At 36.2% G+C, this 22,492-nt stretch overlaps 1 protein-coding gene across 1 annotated transcript; it reads left to right on the top strand.

Annotated features, from left to right (window-relative positions):
* The first annotated feature begins 4,095 nt into the window (after positions 1–4,095).
* LOC112527197 (cell division cycle and apoptosis regulator protein 1-like) lies at positions 4,096–20,606 on the top strand. Its single transcript, XM_025137663.1, has 22 exons — positions 4,096–4,232; positions 4,504–4,631; positions 5,488–5,628; positions 6,339–6,626; positions 6,767–6,864; positions 7,184–7,909; positions 8,014–8,059; positions 8,653–8,745; positions 8,824–8,879; positions 9,980–10,097; positions 11,536–11,747; positions 11,830–11,893; positions 14,149–14,322; positions 16,723–16,753; positions 16,840–17,948; positions 18,142–18,216; positions 18,349–18,423; positions 18,536–18,928; positions 19,504–19,704; positions 19,821–19,862; positions 19,952–20,014; positions 20,263–20,606. Exons 2-22 carry the CDS (start codon positions 4,536–4,538, stop codon positions 20,350–20,352), a joined length of 4,191 nt encoding a protein of 1,396 aa, XP_024993431.1. The 5' UTR covers positions 4,096–4,232; positions 4,504–4,535; the 3' UTR covers positions 20,353–20,606.
* The last annotated feature ends 1,886 nt before the right edge of the window (positions 20,607–22,492 follow it).

The following is a 22,492-nucleotide window of genomic DNA, read 5'->3' as shown; positions in this document are numbered from 1 at the left end:
CAAACGCTATCATAATAACAATTATACTTACAACTTGAGCTGACTGTCTTCGAGATACTCAATTAGGGAGGACTTATACTTGATCTCGTGTTGTATGCATTAAGATGTACAACCATCAATGTTACATAAATTGCTTACGACATAGACATCTAAATATACGTATATGATGCGAGAGATAAATAGTGTTCAACATCAGTTGTTATTGCACTTAAAGCAAAAGATAAATGGTGTTCAAAATCATAAAACGAACTGGCCATTATTTATGATGCCATTTTTGCAGTATTCATTGTATTCTTGAACACTGTGCTACTTGACCTTTAATAAAATACGTCGTTGCTTCAAATATAAGATCATGATACTATAGTACTTGACACCATAATTAAATGGAGGCAGATACTATAGTACTTGACACCATAATTAAATGGAGGCANGATACTATAGTACTTGACACCATAATTAAATGGAGGCAGATACTATAGTACTTGACACCATAATTAAATGGAGGCAAATACTATAATATTTGACACCATAATTAAATGGAGGCCGATACTATAGTACTTGACCTTTAGGAGGTGTTTGAGATTGTTTATTTGAAACAAATTATGTTTTTTTTACAAAAGTCTTTATCAACTTATTATAAGTTATAATGGTTTAACTTATTTAAAAACTTCTTATTACAGGTTTGTCACCGGTATAAGCTGTTTATCCAAACAATCAAAAGTGTTTATTACCGGTGTCACATCGGAATAAATCAATAAGTTGTTTTTATAAGCAGTCTCAAACACCCCCTTAATAACTATATGTTACAAGCTTGTTTAGCTTATGCGAAATAGAGGTCTTTTTTCTTTCTAAATTATGTTTTTTGGGTTTGATTTCATGGATTTGTCACACGCTAGCTTGGATTATTAATTTATCGCGTGACATAATGATAAATCAAAATACTTAACAAAAGTAGAATGCATATACGAATTTAATTCATGTAAGTCAGTATCATATATAGATATCTTACTAGTTTCATTTTGAACATCAATCATCATTTATTGGCTACTAACAAGACAAAACACTACAACTAGTAGATATTGAACCAAATAGTTTTTGTCCTAGTGGTATGTGAGTCTTTAGTCTCCTGAGAGGTTAGGGGTTCAAACATCACTAAAGGTTCCGTCGATTTTGGCGCTACATGATTTATCAACATGGCACCTCAATATCAAAGTCCCCTCGATCTTATGGACAAACACTTTTTGCGTTGTGTCCATTGTTTTCCACTTTGAACAATAACCACTTGAAAAATATTCCAAATATCAGATTTTCGTTTACGTTCAATTACGACGTATACCACGGGATCGTTGGCGGTGGATGAAGCACTTGGATTGCCAATGGTGGATGTCATTTGTTAGGATATGAATACGAGATTATATAAAATACAGAGAGTTGAAATCACATTTCATGTAAAATGTTGAGAATGTTTTTAGGGTTTTGAGAGTTTGATAAAATTTTCAACATCCCATAACACTTATATATACTATTGGATGGTCAAATAAACCGAAAATGGACTTATTTGGTCCCAAAGGCTATATAACGACTCCCGTTTTTGAATTCAAATTGTACTATTGGATGGCCAAATAGACCGAAAACGGACTTATTTGGTCCCAAAGGCTATATAACGGCTCCTTTTTTTGAATTCAAATTGTACTGTTGGATGGTCAAATTGACCGAAAACGGACTTATTTGTTCCCAAAGGTTATATAACGACTCTTTTTTTTTTAATTCAAATTGTAATGGCCGAGCCTTATAACCTAGTTTTAAAGCTCGATTCTTTAAAGGTGTGTCTGGTACAATGAACATGACATAACAAAATATAACAAAGATCATAGTTCCACGTTTGTCAGAACTTCTATGTAGAACAAACATGAACAAAGTGGAACCGGTGTGTTCCATCCTACCCCATGGAACAAGGTGGAACACATGTTTTAACAATATAACCTCAAAATAAAACTTAATTATCTTCTAAAACATCAAATATGTCTTCCTCTTAACATTTTAATTCATTTTTTGGATAATACTTATTGTATTTTATATTTTTTAAACTTTCACTTTAATTTGGTGTCATTTTAATCGTGTTAACGAAACTTTCTAATAATATATTTTGTTATATAAAATATTTATTTTATTATAATTTAATAAATTACATAACTAATCGAAATATATAAACAACTCATTAAGGTAAAATGGTCATTTTATCTATTTATTCTTGTATGGTTCTATCTTACAATAGTTGAGTTATTGTTTTGTCCTATTCTTAGGCATGGAGATTGGGCCCGACCCGTCGGGTAACCCGGTCGAACCGTCCCAATCGAGGATAGAGATTTCCCGCTAAACCGGGTCCTGAGGATGGGGACGGGGATCCCTGTTTGGTTCAAACCGGGGAGGGGGTCGGGGACAGGTATCTCACTCTCCACCCCGCCCTGTATCCGTATTATTTATTAAATATTTAATAATTAAAAAATATATTATTTATTTAATTATGTCACATTGTTAGCTTTTAATGTGTTATTGTATTAGGTTATTGGAATATTAGGCATAGAAACATAAAACTAAGAAACTCGTTTTTCGATTTTTTCCTTTTGTCCCTCCAGCGATTGAACGAAGTTGAAGCGACGAATTACGAAGTTGGTTAAGAAAAGAACTTCATGGTAAATAACATTTAAATTTTCAATCATATATATATATTTACAATTTTCCAAACTTGTCTTACATTTTGTTGATAAAAAACATGGAGAGTCTAAAGCATTTGATGAAACAGTTACATATGACGTGGATGTTGAGTAACAAGTGACAGTGCTGTTTTTTGGATGGTAAATAATATGTAATTTTTTGTGAATTCTAAGTCAAAATACAATTAGTCAATTACTTGATATGTACTGAATATTACTCGATGTGGTTTTAGTATGCTTGACGTTAACTTTGGTAGTATTAGTTTAAACTTTATGATTTTGTTCAAGTTTTAGTTTAATATTTTGACAGTGTTTTTTACTTTTTTTAATAACGTTTTTACTTTCACTTTTGACTTTGATAGTATTATTTTACACTTTCTTCCCTGGTTGGATGGAAATTGCAAATTTGCAATGTTACTGCCGTTGACTTAATATTTTTTAGTTCAATAAATAACGAATATTGTATAGTTTTTAGCATAAAAAGTTCCCCGTTCTCTGTAGGATCCCTGTTTCCCGTTAGGAACGAGAACATGGATGAGGATGGGAACGAGGACAAATATGGGGACTCGGGGTCGGGGATGGGACGGGTATTCCCATCCCATTCCCATACCTGTCTCTTATGTTATATTCTGTCATATTTTATTATGTCTGGATAGAGATGACCAAAAACCGGTCCCGGGCCGGTCCCAATCGGTTCTCATCATTCTCATAACCGGCCATAACCGGTCCCGGTCGAAAATGATAGGACCGGTATAGGTACTTTATAACCGGTCCCGGTCCCAACCGGTTCCAACCGGTCCTTCATTAAAAAAATAAGATTTTTTTTTAATGATATATATTTTTAATACATTATAAAATTTACAATTGGGTCACTCAAATAYWMTTTAAAAATGCGTTTTAATATAATTAAAATTACGTTTTCTTATAAAAATACATTATAAAATTATTTAAAAATACATTTATTTATAAAATTAATTGAATTTTCGGGCCAGGCCGGTCCATAGTCGGTCCCATAACCGGTCCCGGTCCCGGTCCCACGAAACTACCAAAAACCTCAACCGGTCCTGGTTTTCGGTCCCATAACCGGTCCTTACCGGTCCCGGTCCCGGGCCGGTCCTTTGTCGGTCCCGGTCCTTGTCCTCCGACAGTACTGGGCCGGGCCGGGCCCATTTGGCCATCTCTAGTCTGGATAACAAATGTAACCTACATGCTCATTTAACCTCGATGGTCCTGGGCCTTTTCGGTCCATCCTGGCTGGGCCTTGATGGGCCTTGTAATAATTTTTGAAGGCCCTACTGTGAAAGGGCCGAATAAAATCGCTCAAGTTAAACCGGTATATGAACAAAATTAGGGCTGAAAGCTTCCCCCAAATTGACTTGCTGCTCCGGTTCTAGTCTGGCTCAGGTGCTAAGGTTCACACCGCACCTACTTTTTTATTGATCAACTCCTTCTGTTCGTTTGTTGAACTGGGCTGGCGATCGTACACCTCCGACGCGTTTGCCGTAATCGATTTGACAGGTACCACCATACATCTATAAGATAGGGTATGCAGTATTTGGGAGCATGAAATTTTGGGAAGTCGAACGAAAGGTTCAAAATTTGTGCTGATTTTGTTTCGTTTCAATTTCAAAACCTTGCCGAACATAACCTTATTTTCGCCTAAGAATGGAACCGTCGGTAATCAAAGTAATAATTTAGTAGTAAATTGGATGGTTATTGCGAAAACTGAATTGGGGATGCTATGCTTTGTGTAGTTTTTTTTTTCACTGATGTGCTAAAAAAATTGTAGGTTGTTGGAATTTAACGTTCGTGTGAAAAAGCATGTATTCTTCTAGAGGGAGTAATGCGTATGGGCAACAACAACAGCAACAGCCAAAGCCACAGTCATACTCCAGTCAATCTGCTTATGGTCAAAACGTAAGCTTGTTACTGTAACTCCTTTTATGTGCAACTATTTACAATGTGATCAGATACAGATATCCATATGAACCCAGAAGATAGAAAAGAAATTACTTACGGAACAAGCCAAAGTATTCTATTCATTCCTTCATTCATGTAAACTTTTGAAATTATGTTATTTTAGGCTATATGTAGGATCATTTCCTAGCTCCATTGTTTGAAAAACATGTAGTTAGTTTGGAATCGTGTTTTGAGAGGGCGTTAAAGAAAGTTAGTAGGTCATTTCTCTATTGGAGAAAAGGCTTATCAGGGAACATGCTACCTAATTTTTCTATATAAAACTAGTATTTTAGTTTTGTGGTCGATTTTATCGACTTACTTGAAACAATTTAGTGCTTGTTGTCGGTGAAAAGATTCAGTTGGACTTGTCAGGTCACACATAGCAGCATTCAAGTCAGTCCATATGGATTCATCATGAATATGATAATGACACTACCATTTTCTTTTGATAATATTTGTTATCAATTATTGCAATTGTTACATTTTCTGGTATTATAGAGAATTCATCTGCTTTTTCTTCTGGAAACTGTGGGATTCTAGTTTCTGGAATTAGGCCTTCAACAAAGTTAAACAAATCATCCTCGTGATTTATACAAAGTGTTCCAAGAAAGTACAAAACTCACATCGACATCTGTTGGAATTTTTTTTAACTTGACAACTAAACTTGTAGGGCTTTTTAATTTGCATTCTTTTTTTAACGTTTTATCTTCTTAATGTTATTTCGAATTTAATTACCTTAGTTCAACGCTAACTTGACTGAAAGCTACAATTGACGTTTTTGTGTCTTCTGACTTTTCTTTGTATTTCGGTGAAGCTGGGACCTGATACTGCCTCTCAGATGTCCATCGCTTCACGACATTCAGCCTTGTTAGGTGGACATTCATCTGCTGGGGCTCATTATGGTGGTCAATATACTTCTGTGTATGGTTCAACGGCACTCAACAGTGCTCTACAGGTCAGTGAACTGTATGATCTGTAAAATCTTTCTTTGACTATACACGATAATGATTATTTTAGATCTATTTGTCAGATGCTTTGTCTGATTGGCCACCAGGCCCACCACTTATCACTTAGCTGCTTCACCATTTGCAAACATAAAGAAATGTATCCAACTTTGGACACCCCACTCTGTGTTTTTGTCGAAAAGCCATTGTTGATTGTTGACATAATGACCTTTTCTATGGACATGTCACTTGTTGCTGCTTTGGAGGTGGTAAGCAGATATGGAATAATTTGAAAATATGCAGAAAGGGTCTTGAAAGAAAATTAGAGCAAAAAGGAAATGGAAGTTGACAACGGTCACATGCTATTGGCTGAAGTTAAATAAATATAGGCTGGTCAATTATATTACTTTTTATAGGATTTCAACTTCTTTTCATGGTAACTAGGAATTGCGATCCAAGCTTCGACGAGGTCTGCTTTTAGTTTATATTTGTTACTTTTAGTTGTCAATAAGGGATCTCTTATCTACATGAAGTCTGAATCTTTGTATTCACCTAACAGGCAGGTAATATATTTGCTTGTTTTTTTTTCCATTTAGGGTTCTTTTCTTGTGAATCTATTATGAAAGTTGCATATCATCCTTGTAGTAGCATCTTCCTAATATTTTTTATGGTTTCAAATGTTTCGTGATTGAGTATATAAACCTTAAAGTCACCTTTGCAGGTTCCAGCTACAAGTGCCAAAGGAGCTGGACCATCTGTTTTGGAAGGTCGAAGTGGTTATGGCTCAACCTTGCAAGAGTCGTCAAAGTTCACATCCGGGGACTACCCTGCAGCTAGCCAAAAGTATGGTCAGAAAGGGGAAAAGATGTTCCCTGATAAGCTAACTGACTATCCATCAGGGGATAGACTTCCATATGCTGATCGACCAAGTGCATATACTGGGCGAGATTTGCAAAATGAGTCAAGTGTTCGATTTGCTGATTCAATTGCTTTTGGTCATCAACATCAGGTTTTGGATTTACTAATATTTGCTGGTTAATATTTTTGTCTTAAATTGTACATCAAATTCCTCTTATTGTCTACTGGTACTTGGTACATCTATTTAATCCCTATACATTGATGTTTAAGTTGTAACTGTTTCTGGAACAGCCGGACATATATGATCGATTAGATGCGGCATCAGCATTACGGCAAGAAATGCTACAGGCTCAGTCGCTCCAATCTGCTTCTATAGACGGGAGTTCTAGGTATGCTACCTCACAAAATGTGAAGTAAATACTTGTCCATTGCTTTGGCAATTGATTTTGTTCTTTATGTTATATTTTAATATATTTTTATCATGCTCATGGGTGTTCTTCTTTATGTTAGTTTCCGTCCATAATCCTCATAAATTGTGATCACCTATGATTCTATGAATGAGATACAATGGATGTACTAAATGCTGATGGCATACTACTTCGATACGGTTCACATGTCAACAGCTTTACAAATTAAAAGAGAATTGTTGAAGTAAAAGTTCAAAGTTAATAGATCTTATAAGACTAAGTAGCAAAACATTTCTGGCAGACAAGCTGATTATCTAGCAGCAAGAGCAGCTACCATTCGTCATGCGGGTCAAGAACTTTTGCCTTATGGTGGGAGAATGGATGCTGATCTTCATACTATATCAATGATAAGTTCTACACCACATGGTGCACAACATGCTCCGTCCATTCTAGGTGCTGCTCCAAGGAGAGAGGCGGAAGACCTCGTGTTTGCTCATAGTTCTGCAAATCCTGGTTATGGAGTTAGCCTACCTCCTGGCAGGGCCTATGCTTCAGGAAAGGGTCTTCATGGGACATCTCTCGAATCAGATTATCCAAGTGGTATGTTGGCACGTGGTGGTTATGGAAGGCTTGATGATCGTAAAGATGACATGGAATATGCTCGGGAGATCGAGCGAAGGGAGGAAGAACATCGTAGGGAGATTTTAAGAGAGAGAGAACGAGAACGTGAACGGGAGCGAGAACGGGAACGACAACGAGAACGGGAGAGGGAGCGAGAACGGGAACGGGAACGTGAACGAGAACGTGAACGAGAACGTGAACGAGAACGGGAACGAGAGCGTAGGAGGGAACGAGAAAGAATCTTGGAACGGCGGGAAAAGGAAAGAGATAGGGAGCCCAAACGTGTTATCGAAATTAGGCGCGAACGAACTCCACCCAGAATCTCTAGGGACCGAGGTGGTTCGTCATCAGTAAAGGCTGGGAGGTCTTCAAGGCGGGAATCACCACGCGTTGAAGCTCCGCATAGGTGGAATTTGTTGCTTACTTTTGTGCCTGCTAAAGTTTTGTATGTATAGCTGCCAGTGTATCTTGCAGCCTTCATAACTAACTTGGTGTTCTGTTATGCTGAAGGCGCCATTCACCTGTTAAAGAAAAACGAAGAGAATATGCCTGCAAGGTAAAAAAAGCCTCATACGAGCTTTGTCGTTGAATATACCTCTTCCTTTGAGAAGGACGTACCATTTCTTGTTGGGTTGGTGGGCTGAAGGTTCTTTATATCGACTTTCCCGTGCTCCAATTCCATCTATTGGCTTTTCTTTTACTGAAGATTACTATCTGTTCGCTGTCATCCCTGTGCGTTTGCTATGTATCCTCACCTCCATCATCTTTTTGATCTAAGCTATGGTGTAATTCCTGTGCTTCTTTGATCATTCCTTTGTCATGACAATAGTTCTCTTCACCTACACTCTATCTCCCTTCTGTCCAGCAACAGTTGAACCCTTGTGGGGATTTCCATGGTTAGCTCTTTTGGTGATCTAAGGTGGTTGTTGATTGACTTGATGAAGATGGCTGTAGATTCTTATTCACTTTTCTTTTTGGGTTCATTCTCTTCAAAAAAACGTGGATTATAGCTCTAAAGAGGCCAAGGCATCTGTTGAATTCTTTTCACACATTCGTGGCTAATTTTTCAATGCTTTTATTTGTTCATTATCGTTGAATGGATGCTTTTTTATCACACATTTCCAATGATTTGAAGTAGTATATTTGCAGGTCTATTCATTTAATTTGTTGGATGTTGAGAGGGATTATTTGTCCATGGATAAACGGTATCCTAGGCTATTTATTTCTCCAGAATGTTCCAAGGTAACTTGATTTTCAATTGAATCAGTATTTCCTCATTCTTCATTATTCGACATGCAATTGAGTGATAAATTGTTTCAGGTGGTTGTTAATTGGTCACAGGAGGACCTTAATGTTTCTCTGAACACCCCTATCAGGTATGGTTGCTCTTGTTTTTTTTTAATTTGTTTCTTTTCTATTGCTTTTGTTTGTTGTCTCGTTCTAAAATCTCTTTTCTACGTCCATAGGACTTTGTATTTTGATGTTTTTCTCCTGCTGTGTGTAGACTTCTATGGGATTTAAGAAAGCAAATTGTGGTTGGTGCATGTTTGCTCAAAAGCAGTACACATAATTTTTTAGTGGAAGTTCGCCTTTTGATGTTTGAGTGATTCTCTTTGTATGCATAGCAAAGAATACTCTGTGGCTCTATATTCTGAATAAGTTGGTGATTAAATATTTGGGAATAGATATTTGCAAAATCAAATAATAATAAAGCAATTAGTTCATACCAAAAACAACCAACTTCGAAATCCTTTTTTGGTTTAGATAGCGAGAAGATTAAATGAAGTAAATTAGTGCGGATGCGGCTATGTTTTAATTTTATAACTTCTAATAATATTGAGGGTAGAGCTAGTTTGGTGGCTGTCTTTGTGAACCTGCTGCTAGAACATGGAAGAATGCACCTTTGAGAAGCTAAGAAAACATTGTTTTCTTAGCTTCTGTTGTTTATCACTCTCTAGCTTTTGAGCCATTATCTGAAGCTGCCTTTTTGATTTTCTAAACGTTGAAGTGCTTCTCAAAGGTGCATTCTTCCATTGGTTCGTTGTTGATGCAATTTTCTTTTTACGAGATCCTCATATACTTTAGATTTGAGAGACTGGTCCTGATTTTGCATTATTTATGGCACTCTTAGGGACATTGTCCCCCCATTTCAAAATAATTGATAGGTTTATCATTTGGATGCCAAAAACTGTTAACTTCTTTGTTGCAAAAGACTATCCTACACTTCTAAGGTTGTCATTGCAGCAGATACAGATGCATCTTTTTACTCCATCTCATATATTATCAGTCAAGTGGCAAACGAATAATAAATGGATTTATAAAAGGATCACTTCAGGAACTGAACTTATGGTATATGTTCTTGATCTCTGTTAAAATTCAAGTGTATCATATTACTGGGCGTAGGGTGTATAGTTGTTGATTTAGTTTGTTGGACACCCTCCCATCGGAAAATTAACTAATTGGTGCTATTGAACAGTTTTGAACATGATTTTGTGCAAGAGGAGATGCCAACTGAGCATGAAATGCCATCCACCAAAACAACGGCTGACGACCATGTAAAATCAGAAAGTGGAACTATTCGGTGGAATGCAAAGGTAGATATTTTCCAACTGTGAATTGTAGACTTGAATTTGTGTACAATATGCCTGTGCGTCTGGATGAAGATGGTAAAAACTTGACCAATATAACCAATACTGAGAATAGAACATTGAAACGTAAATAGGACACACGTGCAAGTTGTGAAAGACTCGAAGGTTAAGAGAGCTGAATGTGGTCATGAACTTCATGCTTTTGCGTTGATTTAGATGGATGATTAGGACGGGCCATTCTTGACTGAAAACGCTTAGAAAAGGATCTAGGAATTTGTTAGATGAGAATTAACTATATCTTGTATGCGTTGCTGTGGAAATTCTCAAGGCCGTCTGGGATCAACATGGTTCTTTATTCAATGGCTTTTCATCTGGTTTGAAATTTGATTTTCCCAGTTGAAACGCTGTTAAAACTTCTTTTAAGTTCGAGAGTACTTCAGACTGAAATGATACTTCCCAAGTTCGTCATGTAGCCACATCAATACCAAAAATTTCAAGCTTTTAAGAAAATCTGCACAAAAAAACGGGTGACGTCTGCATGAAAAACGACAACCCACTAGATGGTCTTCTGTCTCTAAGCTCCCATAGGTCTGTTCCCACAACACTTGCTCAATTATCAAACTATACATGATCAAAACCACCCAATAATGGCTGATTATGCAAAAAGCTAAGGAGGAAGCATCTTAATCGCCATTAGGTTATCCATCTTGCATTCTTGCTATTTATTTATTTGACAAACATATGTAGGCCTATTAGTAACAATTTTCGTGTTTTGTCCTATTGTTTATTTGTTTGCTTATATTTTTTTTTCGTTAGATCAATATTTTTCTTCATAACCAGAATCTATGAAATACACACTTGTAAGTCTTGCAATTTTTAGAAAATCATCTGAGCTTTTAGACAGTCTGATTTAAATTCATAGCTTTTTACTCGTCAAATCAACTTTTTTTCTTTCAGGTTAATGTCTGGATTGCTTTACATATTGGGTAAAAGTTCCCGTAATTAGTCTATTAATCTTTAGGGTTTAGGTTAAGATCTATGTAGTTACACTCCGTCCAATAATTATGCCTTTTTTACATTGATAAGGTTCCAAAACTGCACTTTCAGGTTGGTTGTTCTTTCAAATAATAACAATAATCATTAGCCACCACAAATAAATCCCAAGTTTGCTATAAGAGAGGCAGTTCACAAATTGTCATTTGTCAACAAGGTTTATTGATCTCCATGACACTCAAAATATCTGGTTGTTGAATGCACTCTACGATTTGTGGGTCTTAGGGTTTTCCATAGTTTCACAACTTTCCAGCATCACCGTTGTAGGCTTTATTTCATATGCTGGTATTTCTATTTTCGATATACACGATGGAATTTGCTGATTTCATTATATAGCATTCCAGCATGTACAATATTTTCATATATGGTCTCGTTTTCATGCTTGGTTTAGATGCTGTTGATGAGTGGGCTTAGCCATAATGCTTTAGAGGAGCTATCATCTGAAAGGAATTACGAGGATCGCATTCCCCATCTTTGCAATATGCTTAGGTTTGCTTTTCTTAAGAATGGGAATTCTTTCATGGCAATTGGAGGTTTGTGGGACACTGTTGATGGCAATGATCCTTCAGTAGATAAATCTACTCTAGTTCAAACTGTTTTAAGGTTGGTTTTGCATGATTGATTTTATTCTTATATATCCACTTGTTCTTTAATAAATACTCTTATAATCAAATTATGTCTATAGGTATGCCAAGGAGCTCACCGGACTTGACTTGAAGAGCTGCCGTCATTGGAATCCATTTCTTGAGGTAATCTTTGTTTTGTGTGAAGATGTATATCGTAAAATTGCAACTGCATAGCATAGCCTTCACGGTTGCCGTGATAGTGATTGTGTTCCCTCTTTTAATGGTCATATTTTTGTCTGTTTTTATGCATAATACATAACATGGCAAGCATTTTACTATCTTTTTTCTTGCATCCAAGGGTTAGTTGGACAGTCTCCACGATATATTAGATTGACTATCTCTTATTTTTCTCTTCACCTATGGTTCTAATTTAAGCTACATTCATTTTCTATATTTGAATCAGGCCAGCATTATATATGTAACCTAGTGGTAATCTCATAGAATTTTCCTGCACTGAAGTTTCTGTGGATTGAATAAGACTTCAGTTTCATATGCACTTAATAATGAACTATTGTTTACCCCTTCGCAAAAGATAAAGTGTCTAGTTTATATGTACCATGTCTCAAAAGAATATTTTTCATTTTCTAACAGTAAGATAATTTGATATTCTTAAATTGCTCTTCCTGTTCTTAATATCCATCAAGTATATGAGGTCCGGAAAAACTTCAAGTGTTCCTCTGTATATACATTCATATATATACATACATACATAGGGGAGGGATAAAATGTAAACCAAGCTATTAGTACAAACCGTGAAAACCTCATTCAACCAATCATAATTTTTCTTTCTTTTTCTTTTTTTTAATTATGAGGGTTGATTAGTCATTTTTATTGTGGAGGGCGTTAATTATGGATTTTGTCATCTTCATTTTGTTAATTTTTGTAAACAAATTTCATCAAAATGAAAAATACATGAAACAATTTAATTTTTACATAGAAACAAAAATATATGAAACGATTTCCTCAAGAGATGAATTATTTGAAACTATTTCATGAAAAAGCTTCACTAAATTAAATTGTGAAATCAATGGTTTTCACGGCTTGTACAAATGGCTTAGTTTGCATTTTATCCCTCCCCTACATATATATACATATATACATACATACCTATATATACATATACATATATATATATATATATACATACATACATATACATACATAGAGGGAGGTTCAAACGAGAACAGTAACCTAATAAGAGAATACGAGAGCAATCAAATCACGTGCAAAATCACATATGATTTTACATTAACAGTTGACAAAAGGGTGTGCGGGCTACATGGCTCACAACTTCAGGTCGCAGTCAAAGTCGCGTGAATCACATGTGATTTTATACGTGATTTTAGTGTAGAATCACGTGATTCGGCCGTTTTCTAATTTTTTTTTATAGTTACTGTTCTCGTATGAACCTGACTCTATATATATAGGACACGGGGAGTATTATGCATTTATAATAATAAAACATAATATATGATCATGAGGGCGATTAGAGATTTGCAAAAATACAGGGATTTTTCAGTAAATTTCGTGTCAAAGATGTAATCAGTTTTTTCTGAGACGGGGTTGATGGTGACGTCTTGGATTAGCTGAAAATATCTTCTGATTAGAAGAGAGGAAAATAAAATAGGAGGCTGCTTAAACAGAAAGCAGCAGGAAAACATGTTTCACAAGCAGACAAGAAAACTAAATGATAATGACGATGCTGAAAAGCCCAAATTCTGTTGCTGTCTATTTCTATTCTCTTCTCTGTCAACCAATGTCTCTTTCTTAGTTGAATCTTAATTGCTTTTATGAGGTGCAAAAAACTAGCCATCGACACACCCCATTAAGCTGATCTGATGGTAGCAGTTAGCATGTCAAATTTGGCTGGACCTGTGTTGCTATGCGTTGCCAAGCCAAAGTGGTACTTGGCCTTGGTAGATGCACCCCTGTCTTGTAACATATAAAAATACTGCCATATTGTTTTATCACTACTTCTGTTCGAATTTTTTTGCGACTGGGGACATTTGAATATTTCTTCCGTTTTGGAGATCTTCTAGCTCAATGTTCTTGATAGGTGTGTCATGTGTGACTTTTAAATTTAGTCCGGACATAATCCCTTATGATTCTCTTAGCCATCAGGCATTGCAATGAAATTGTTCTGTCTATGCTTGAACAAATGACTTCAATCACGATGTTTTGACAAATGCATCAGATTACAGGTTTTTGTGCATATATTCTTATGATTCTTTAGAAATCTTTAAAATGCTTAAGTTCTTAGAAAGCCAGAACCTGCACGACATTCCTTCTTAATTTGGACTGGTCTTTGCTTACTAGCTGTATGAATGAGCTTTCACTTTTGGTATGATACCCATAAATAATTGTTTTGACATTTGCAGATTCACTATGACAGAGTTGGGAAGGATGGACTTTTCAGCCATAAAGAAGTGACTGTACTCTATATTCCTGATTTATCGGATTGCTTACCTTCAATAGATGCATGGAGAGATCAGTGGCTTGCCCACAAGAAGGCTATAGCTGAGCGAGAGCTCCTGCATGCTCTTAAAAGAGAGGTATATTTCTCTCTTCCTTACCACTACAAGGATAGAATAAATATTATCGGAGAAACAAGAAACATCTCAATTTTCAAACAAATATGGAAGGAAAAAGAATAAATCTTTTTGGCAATTGTTGGTGTGCTCTATTAGATTGATGTTCTATTTGCTGCATATGGATAATGTGAAATTAAGATGTCGGTTCCATTTGCCATAAATAAGGTATTCGGGGGATTCATTACCAGAGTGTCCCATTTTTGGCTTATGTGTAGTTTTCTCTTTGTGTTCTAGTTTAACTTCAAAGGGATAAAAAACATAGAAGGTTAAATTTTTCTTGAGGTGCAAGATTGACCTTATTGATACGTCTCCTAAACATATCGCAATTTTTAGTCACCGTGTCAGCAAGTACCAATTAGGTTATCATCTCAAGTAGTTTCTCAAGTGTGCACCAAAACCCAGATTGAGTGAATTAATGTATATTATGGATGAGATTATCCTTCCCTAATTTACAAAATAAAACTTGTTTCAACCATTCTTGTGTTCCTCCGGCAGATGTTGCTATTTCCAAGCTTCTTCCTCCAGCGTTTTGAGATTTTTTCCAAACTACATCTCAAAACTGCAAAGTACTGCATTGCAAAATGTGTTGCTGTGTGGTTTCAGTTTGTACCTAAATGTGATGCTTGGAAAATGAAAAGTGGCAATACTGAGTTTTTCACTGTCCATACAATACAAAATGGGAAGTGGCAATACACATAACATAATTAAGTCCAAATGCATGCTAAAGTTCAATCAGATTTTTAAAACAAATCTAAAACAAAAAGAGGCTTCAAAATGAACAATTTAGCATCATCTTTCATTAAACTCGAGTCTCAACAGTCTATTCAAGATCCACAACTTCAGTCTTCATACACACCTGAAGAGTTATCTACAACTTTTTTGGTATGGAATATTGAGTATTGATTGATGTCAATATATCAATTTTTAGTTACTAAAAGTATAATATATAATTATATATAGTATAATTAATATGCAGTGTGGTTAGAACCACGGTTTCATACTTCAAAATAGTAAGCCAAACCACTTAGTGCGCTTTAAAAAAATACAAACTGTTGACCGTAATGTGAAAGTTCTAAGCGATGAGGTGCCGGGGATTTATTTCCATGTAGCTTCGCTGGCATTTGTATATTTGTTAAATGTTTCAAGCCTTTGGTTTTTAAATGATCAGTTTCAGAACTGTTCCATTTTTGTATGGTTTCGAAGCTCTTTTCTTCTATTATTATTGTTGTAATTTTGGATTGACATTTCAATTTATATAGACCCTAGATAAACATGTGAATACTAGTTTGTAAACTATAAAGCTGTGAACTCGTCTGATGTACTGGCCAAGCGACTGAAGACTACTCCCCAACAATCATGAATTTGTCACTCTGCTTTTTGTATACTATCATCTGTGTCTAATTAACTGTATCTTGAATTTGGATAAAATTGGTCTAAATCTGCCTCTCAAGATTACATGAGTGGTGTTGGGGCCATTCTCTTGGCAATATGCTGGTGATCATATCTTGCTTGTTGACCGTGGCATTGGATTGACTGAAACCTATACTCACCAATCAGTTTACTGGCGGGGGAAGGGATTAGACTAGGTGGTATGACTTGTTGCAGGGACACGTTATTTAATGTGGTGGTATTATGAGTCTAAAAAGAGGTCGTACCTTACGTTATGTCCCATCATGTGTAAATGATGGAGATCATGTGAGGGCTGATGATGAGATAAAAAACCAACTGTCTGAATATCTGATTAGATGCAATGGACTCTGATGTTTCCATGGCATTTAAATCACTTTTTACCCTTGTCAGAATTTGTGAGGAGACGATATTGTCTTTTAGTTGCGTTGTTAATATATATTTCCTTGTTGGAAGGTTCCGTAGTTTTTGTAAGGCATTCATGGAGCAGTGTTCTTTCTGTCCAGACCCAGATCAGTTTGCAATGCCTACCCCGACACCGTGGTTCGTAGCCACGTGCTCTAATCCTCTGAGCTACAGGCCCCACTCCGTCTCCACTGGATCTGTTCCCGGGAGTACCCTCAAAAAAAGGGGCCTTTGCTCTCCCCAGCCATTTCGGGTTAAGAAGATGTCAAAGCGTGTTTCGAGCAACCCACCTTGCAAGTGTGGTGCTGGTTTGTTTAGAATTTTATTTCTAGTGGCGTTTTCGCCAATACCTAAGTCAACAAAATTAAGCATCACTTTATAGCCTTGTGGTTTGTTATATACATATGTTGTGAGCATTTATGTAACCGATACTTCTCTCCATTGTTATTGGGTTGTTGGTTGAAATTTGTATCTCTTTTTTTCTCTCAGTTCTATCCTAGAGTCTTTCTAGTACTAAATCTCTCCTCTGGTCTTTTGTTTCTTTTTTAGAAATTGCGTGAGAAGAAAGAAGTCCCGAAAGGTAATATTTAATGAGAACCAAATCTAAGGTTATCTTTTGTGTTTTATAATAATTTTGGCTAACGTGGATCTGTTGCTTCTTAGCAGATAAGGAGCCTGGGACGACAAAAGATTTGAAAAAGGATGAAAAACCGGCAAAAAAGAAAGAGGCTGAGTCTTCTGGATCGGCATCAAAACTTAATGGAAAAGGAAAACTTACCACCAAAATTAAAGCAAAGGAAACTGGAAAAGAGGATGATAAAACCAAGACAGTAATTGAGAAGAAAGTTGAGACAGTTGATGAAGGCAATAATTCTGGAAAAAAGAATCAGACAGAAGCTGTTGGTATTCAGACACCTGGTAGTGGAAAGAAGAAGATTATAAGAAAAGTTATTAAAAAGAAAGTGGTTGTTGAAAAAGATGGAGGCGGAAAGACACCCAAACAGGATGATATGATGGATCCAAAGAAAGTGGAAGAAACTGCTGCAAAGGCAAAGGTTATTGGTGAAGATTCAGAGCCTTCTGCTAATCGTTCGACTGTTAAGACTTCTGCCCAAAAGAAAGCTACCAAAAAGGCTCCAGCGGTGAAAATCATTAAGAAAGAAGATGAAGGCACACAATCTGAGGTTTTTAAGGAACCCGAGTTTTCTGAAGATAAGCCAAAAACTGCAGATGTGGCTGGTGCAGGTGTCAAAACTACTGTTAAGAAGAAAATAATTAAAAGGGTTACTAAGAGAAAGGTAGCAGCACGGGATGCTGACAACAAGGATAAAGTGGCCTTGGAAAACGAACTAGGCACAACTATTGGGGAGCAAACTGCTGCCTTGGGCAATCAGGAAAGTGATGTCAAAATGGAGAACAATGAATTGGTCTCTGAGGTGATGCCTCAGAATGTTGTCCCTGAGCTGCAAAAGGACGTGGGTGGTTTGAATGGAAGTGGAAATAAGGGTGTGAACAATCAAGCGAGGGAAGAGAAGAAAGCTGATGTGGATGCTGGTTCTGTCTCCAAAATGAAGATTGAGAATGATGATCTTAATGTTCCTCAGACTGATGGCCAGTCTGAGAAGAATGAGAAATCCAAGGACAGGAAAGAGAGAAAAGTTAAGGATGGGAAAGCTGAATCGAAGGTTAAAGAGGTGAAAGATAAGAAAAAGGCCGAGGAGCCTCCTCGGCATCCGGGGTTGTTCCTGCAGACAAAAGGGAGCAAGAATTCCAAAGTAGGTGTTTCTAATGCATTTCCTTCATCTTATTTGCACATCACAAGATGCTTAATTGCTAATCCTTTGTATTGTCTGCATATCACAAAATACCTGTCCTTTGTATTATCTGCATATCTCAAAATGTTTATTTGGTGAGATTAAGCGACATTCTATATACGTACGTCATTAATTGTTGTTTTCTCTGCAACAGCTGCGTTCTCTGTCACTTTCGCTGGACTCCCTCTTGGATTATACTGACAAGGATATTGAAGAATCAACATTTGAGGTATCATGTTTGAATCTCTCTTTCCTATGTGTATGCTTATCAAATTTCTTTTTGTTTTAACCGAGTTCACTCCTTTTGTCTAACCTTGATTCACATGTGTTGGATTCTTCTTTGAATTCCCCTTCTTGGCAGCTATCTTTATTTGCTGAAACATTTTATGAAATGCTTCAATATCAAATGGGTTCTCGGATATTAACATTTCTCCAGGTGGGTTTGAATTGGTATCTTTTAATTGTATGCCATTTAATTCTACTTGGTTTATGCAATTACTGATTCTTTGATCCCGTCTTTCCTATCTCTCCTATGCCAACTTCTGTAGAAATTGAGGATCAAGTTTGTGGCTAAAAGGAACCAAAAAAAGAGACAGAGGGAAGAAGTTCTTGAAAACAATGAAAAGGAGAAAACATCATCTGCCAAAAAATCATCCCCTAAGCGTTTGAAAACCGAAGATGTCACTGTGGAAAGCGAATCAGTTAAAACCGAAGATGTAACTGTGGAAAGCAAATCAATTAAAACTGAAACATTGGATGAAGGCTGTCCAGCAGATGGAAAAACTGTTGTCAAGGATGAAAATATGCTTGTTGATAATGTGGAGAACACGAAGCCAGAAGATGAATCAGATAAAGACGAAGATCCAGAAGAAGACCCAGAAGAAGATCCTGAAGATGAAAACATGGCAGATGCAAGCCCCAAAAATGATGTAGATGATGAGGCAAGTTTGACTGTTCTCTGCCCTTCTTGTATCACACCATTACTGATTAAAAATAGAAACCAAAAAGTTGTAGTTCTACATGGTGGTGTTTGGTTATGAGAAAGTTGTTGTCTTGGTTTGTAGCGAGTGCTGAGGTAAATGATTTTGAAACTGCTCTTTATTCTTTGCATCATTGAAGCAAAAATTTGGACCAAACAAAGAAGAGAACAATCTTCAAAGTGGTGGGAGACAAGTACTCACAGACCTATAGAAAACCAGAGGTTAAATGGACAGTGAATGTATGCGTTCATAATCTGATGTAAGCCTGTAGGTTTAGTCTTGCCGCAGATAAGTCGTGCTTATCACAGCTTAGTTGCATACTTGCATATTAGGTGCTGGGTTCCGGGTTTAAACTTAATGAGAGGCAAGTGCATGAATAAGGCCAAGATCAAGTCCTTCAATGGGAGAGTAGTCTCATTTGTTCACAAGTGAATCGAGTGAAGTTGTTCTAATCCTATTGAATGGGAGATGATCCATTGCTTTTAAACATAATTATTGGTCTCTTTGTCACCTCATATTTTATGGTTTATTTGCAGGAGAAGGCTGAGGGTGAGAAAGTGAACATGGATCTGAAGTCTGAAAATGTGGATGAAATCGTGAAAGGTGAACAAGAGGAGAATGCTAAAGTAACTGTGAATCTGAACTTCAAGTTGGAGGCTGAGGAGAAAAAGGAAACCCCAAAGGTGGACACAAAGAAGAAAGAAACTCCAGTTACGACTGACAAAGAACTTCTGCAGGCATGTCACCTTCATAATGTCATCCTATCAATATATTTATTTAATTTTGTTGAACTTTAATAACACTGCTTAATTGTTTGTGATGATTTTGATACGCACTTTTTACTTGGAAACAGGCTTTCAGGTTTTTTGATCGAAATCGAGTGGGCTACATAAGGGTAAGTTGTGATTTTAATACTCAAGATTCAGCACGTGGCCATTTGAAAGGGTAAAGTTTTAACTACCATTATTTCCGTCTGTTTCTCAGGTTGAAGATTTACGGTTGATTCTGCACACTTTGGGAAAGTTCATGTCTCACAGGGATGTCAAGGTGATAAAATTATTCATATTTCTATCTTTTAGTTTGTCCCAAAATAATGTCCACTTTCAAAAGTGTTTACTTTCCGATTCTACCCTTAATTATGAGATGGGGAATTCATTACTTCTTCTATAAACAAGGGTAAAAATGTTGTTTAGTTAATTAAAGGTAGACCTTCATTTTTAGACCGAGGGAGTAAAGATTTTAGAATTTTAAACCATCGGTCTCTTCTCTTGATATATCTTCTCCATGGACCTCAGGAACTTGTACAAAGTGCACTGCTGGAGAGCAACACCGGAAGGGATGACCGCATTCTGTACAATAAGCTGGTGAGGATGACCGACATCTGAAATGCAAAGGCCAAGCATTTTGGTAATAACTACATATTCCCCAATCCAAGTTTGGATTTATGAGAAGTAGCATTTTCATTTCCTAATCAATTCTGGGTGCTTTTTTATTATTAGCAAACAGAACCTATAGATCCAGTGGCAATTCTGTGTCTTTGTATGCTTAGTTAAAAAGCAATGTATAAGTGCATCACTGTTGATCACAGCAATCTTATTTGCACTTCTTCAATGGGTTCAAAATCTTTTGTTTCCGTTCACTGCCACCGATATTGAAACTCGTCTCATTTTTTGGATGTCACTGTCGGGTTTGCGGATGTGCTAAATGCACTATTCATCATTTCCTGTTTTTTCATCTTAGAGAATTCGTTGGAACAAAAAACATGTCTAAAATCCTCAAAATTGGGAGTTGTTTAGAGGCTAGAGTTGTCTTGACCTGAAAGTATGAAACTTATGAAAATTGCTGCTTTTGCCTAAACATCTGGCATTTGACACAATCATGTGTTCAGATTTTTGTTAATATGATGTTGGTTTCAAGCTTTTTCACATTTTTTTTTTGCATAAATTGTGGATTTGGTCTTTATAATTTACACTTTCTACCCAACGGTTGTCCTAAAATCAAAATAAATACAGATATGGTATTTCTAGTTGACATTTCTGCACGCTTCGAGTCCTTCCTACTAACATTTGTTTTGTTAGACCGGTTAACTCTAGGGGCATTTGGGTCTTTTTTCACCTTTTTTTGGTCTTTATCTTACTAAAAAATCATATTCTTTTTTTATTTTAATATTATGTATCTATAAATAATCACAGGTTCATTTGAGAAGTTGTAAGTACTTGAGAAGTAGAGAAATGTTTTTAGCCTTTTATCTGGTCAAGATTTACGACTTTGACTGTAAAGCAAGAAATAATTCCTCGCATGGTATGTGGAAGATACAGGGATAATTTTGTAACGTTTACAAATGGGCGACAAAACAAGTTTATATGTGAACCTGTGCGATTCAGATATGAACCCTTGTGATTTACATATGAGCTGATCAATTGATTCATATATGAATTATGGGTTCACATGTATGCATGTTTCCTTTCTATTATAAAAGTTACGGAACTACCTTCTATTTTTTGCTTCACCAATCAAAGCCGCAATTCTTGACTATATAAAAGGTTATGATCACTTCTTTACTTCCTAAATGCTTATCACTTCTCAAATGAATCTCTTCGTCTATAATTATGTATGTGTGTAGATATATATATACACACACAAACATAATGTTAGGTTCAAACAAGAAGCTAAACATTTTGTGAAAATGCAAGAAATATCAATATCATATATGATTACACGCATGATAACAAGCTTAATTATATATGACTAAACACATGTTGCATTGACAACATATAGATGCTTAATCATATATTATTAAACACACCCAAAGAAGTGTAATCATATATGATATTGAAACTTCTCGCCTTCTAGCAAAATGTTTAACTTCTTGCAGAGAGAGAGATAGAGAGAGATCCATCCAACGACTCCCCCCCTCCCCCTCCCCCTATATTCCCGTTCCAGCATGAGAACTTTCATTATGTACATGTCAAATCATGAATTAATAAATGCATCCACTTTCTAAGAAAATCTCGAATGTTTCCATTCCATGTCTCGATGAATGGGATCAAACCTTATTCCATGGTATATACATGAGGTTTTTCTTTCTTATTCTTAAGAAAGTCTCCGATAGGATTTAGTTGATCCATGATTTATGTTTCATCTTCCGGATTGTAATTAATATTACAATAATAACTCTTAATTAATATAAGTTATAACTTCCTTGTAAAACATAAACATTTAATTGGTATTAACCATTAAGCCGTGTCACTTAAAAGTAGTGAGATCAACACAACTATGTTTCTACTAATGGACAACTTTAAGGTAAGACTGTTGGTTTGAAGACCCTAATGCTGAATAAACAAGTCACGTTATATTCAGGTTTTAATATTCAATGAAGAAAATGCAATGAACAATAACAATAGGGAAATCGTCTTGCCTGTTGGGGATACTGCTTATAACCACCGTAAGCATAAAATGATGGATCCTGAGTTGCTCCGTAAGCATAAGCATCATAACCTTGTCTGTAACCATAGTACGCGTTGA

The sequence above is a fragment of the Cynara cardunculus genome (genome assembly GCF_001531365.2).
Source record: "Cynara cardunculus var. scolymus isolate 2C chromosome LG 15, CcrdV1, whole genome shotgun sequence".
Lineage (NCBI taxonomy): Eukaryota > Viridiplantae > Streptophyta > Magnoliopsida > Asterales > Asteraceae > Cynara > Cynara cardunculus.
This window is presented reverse-complemented; position numbering and strand designations above follow the sequence as displayed.

Excerpts from the sequence above, each read along its gene's own strand:
- LOC112527197 (XM_025137663.1), top strand. The coding sequence starts at position 4,536 with ATGTATTCTTCTAGAGGGAGTAATGCGTATGGGCAACAACAACAGCAA. Across the intron at positions 4,632-5,487 it reads AATCTGCTTATGGTCAAAAC|CTGGGACCTGATACTGCCTC; the intron begins GTAAGCTTGTTA and ends ATTTCGGTGAAG. Across the intron at positions 8,880-9,979 it reads TCTCTGAACACCCCTATCAG|TTTTGAACATGATTTTGTGC; the intron begins GTATGGTTGCTC and ends GCTATTGAACAG.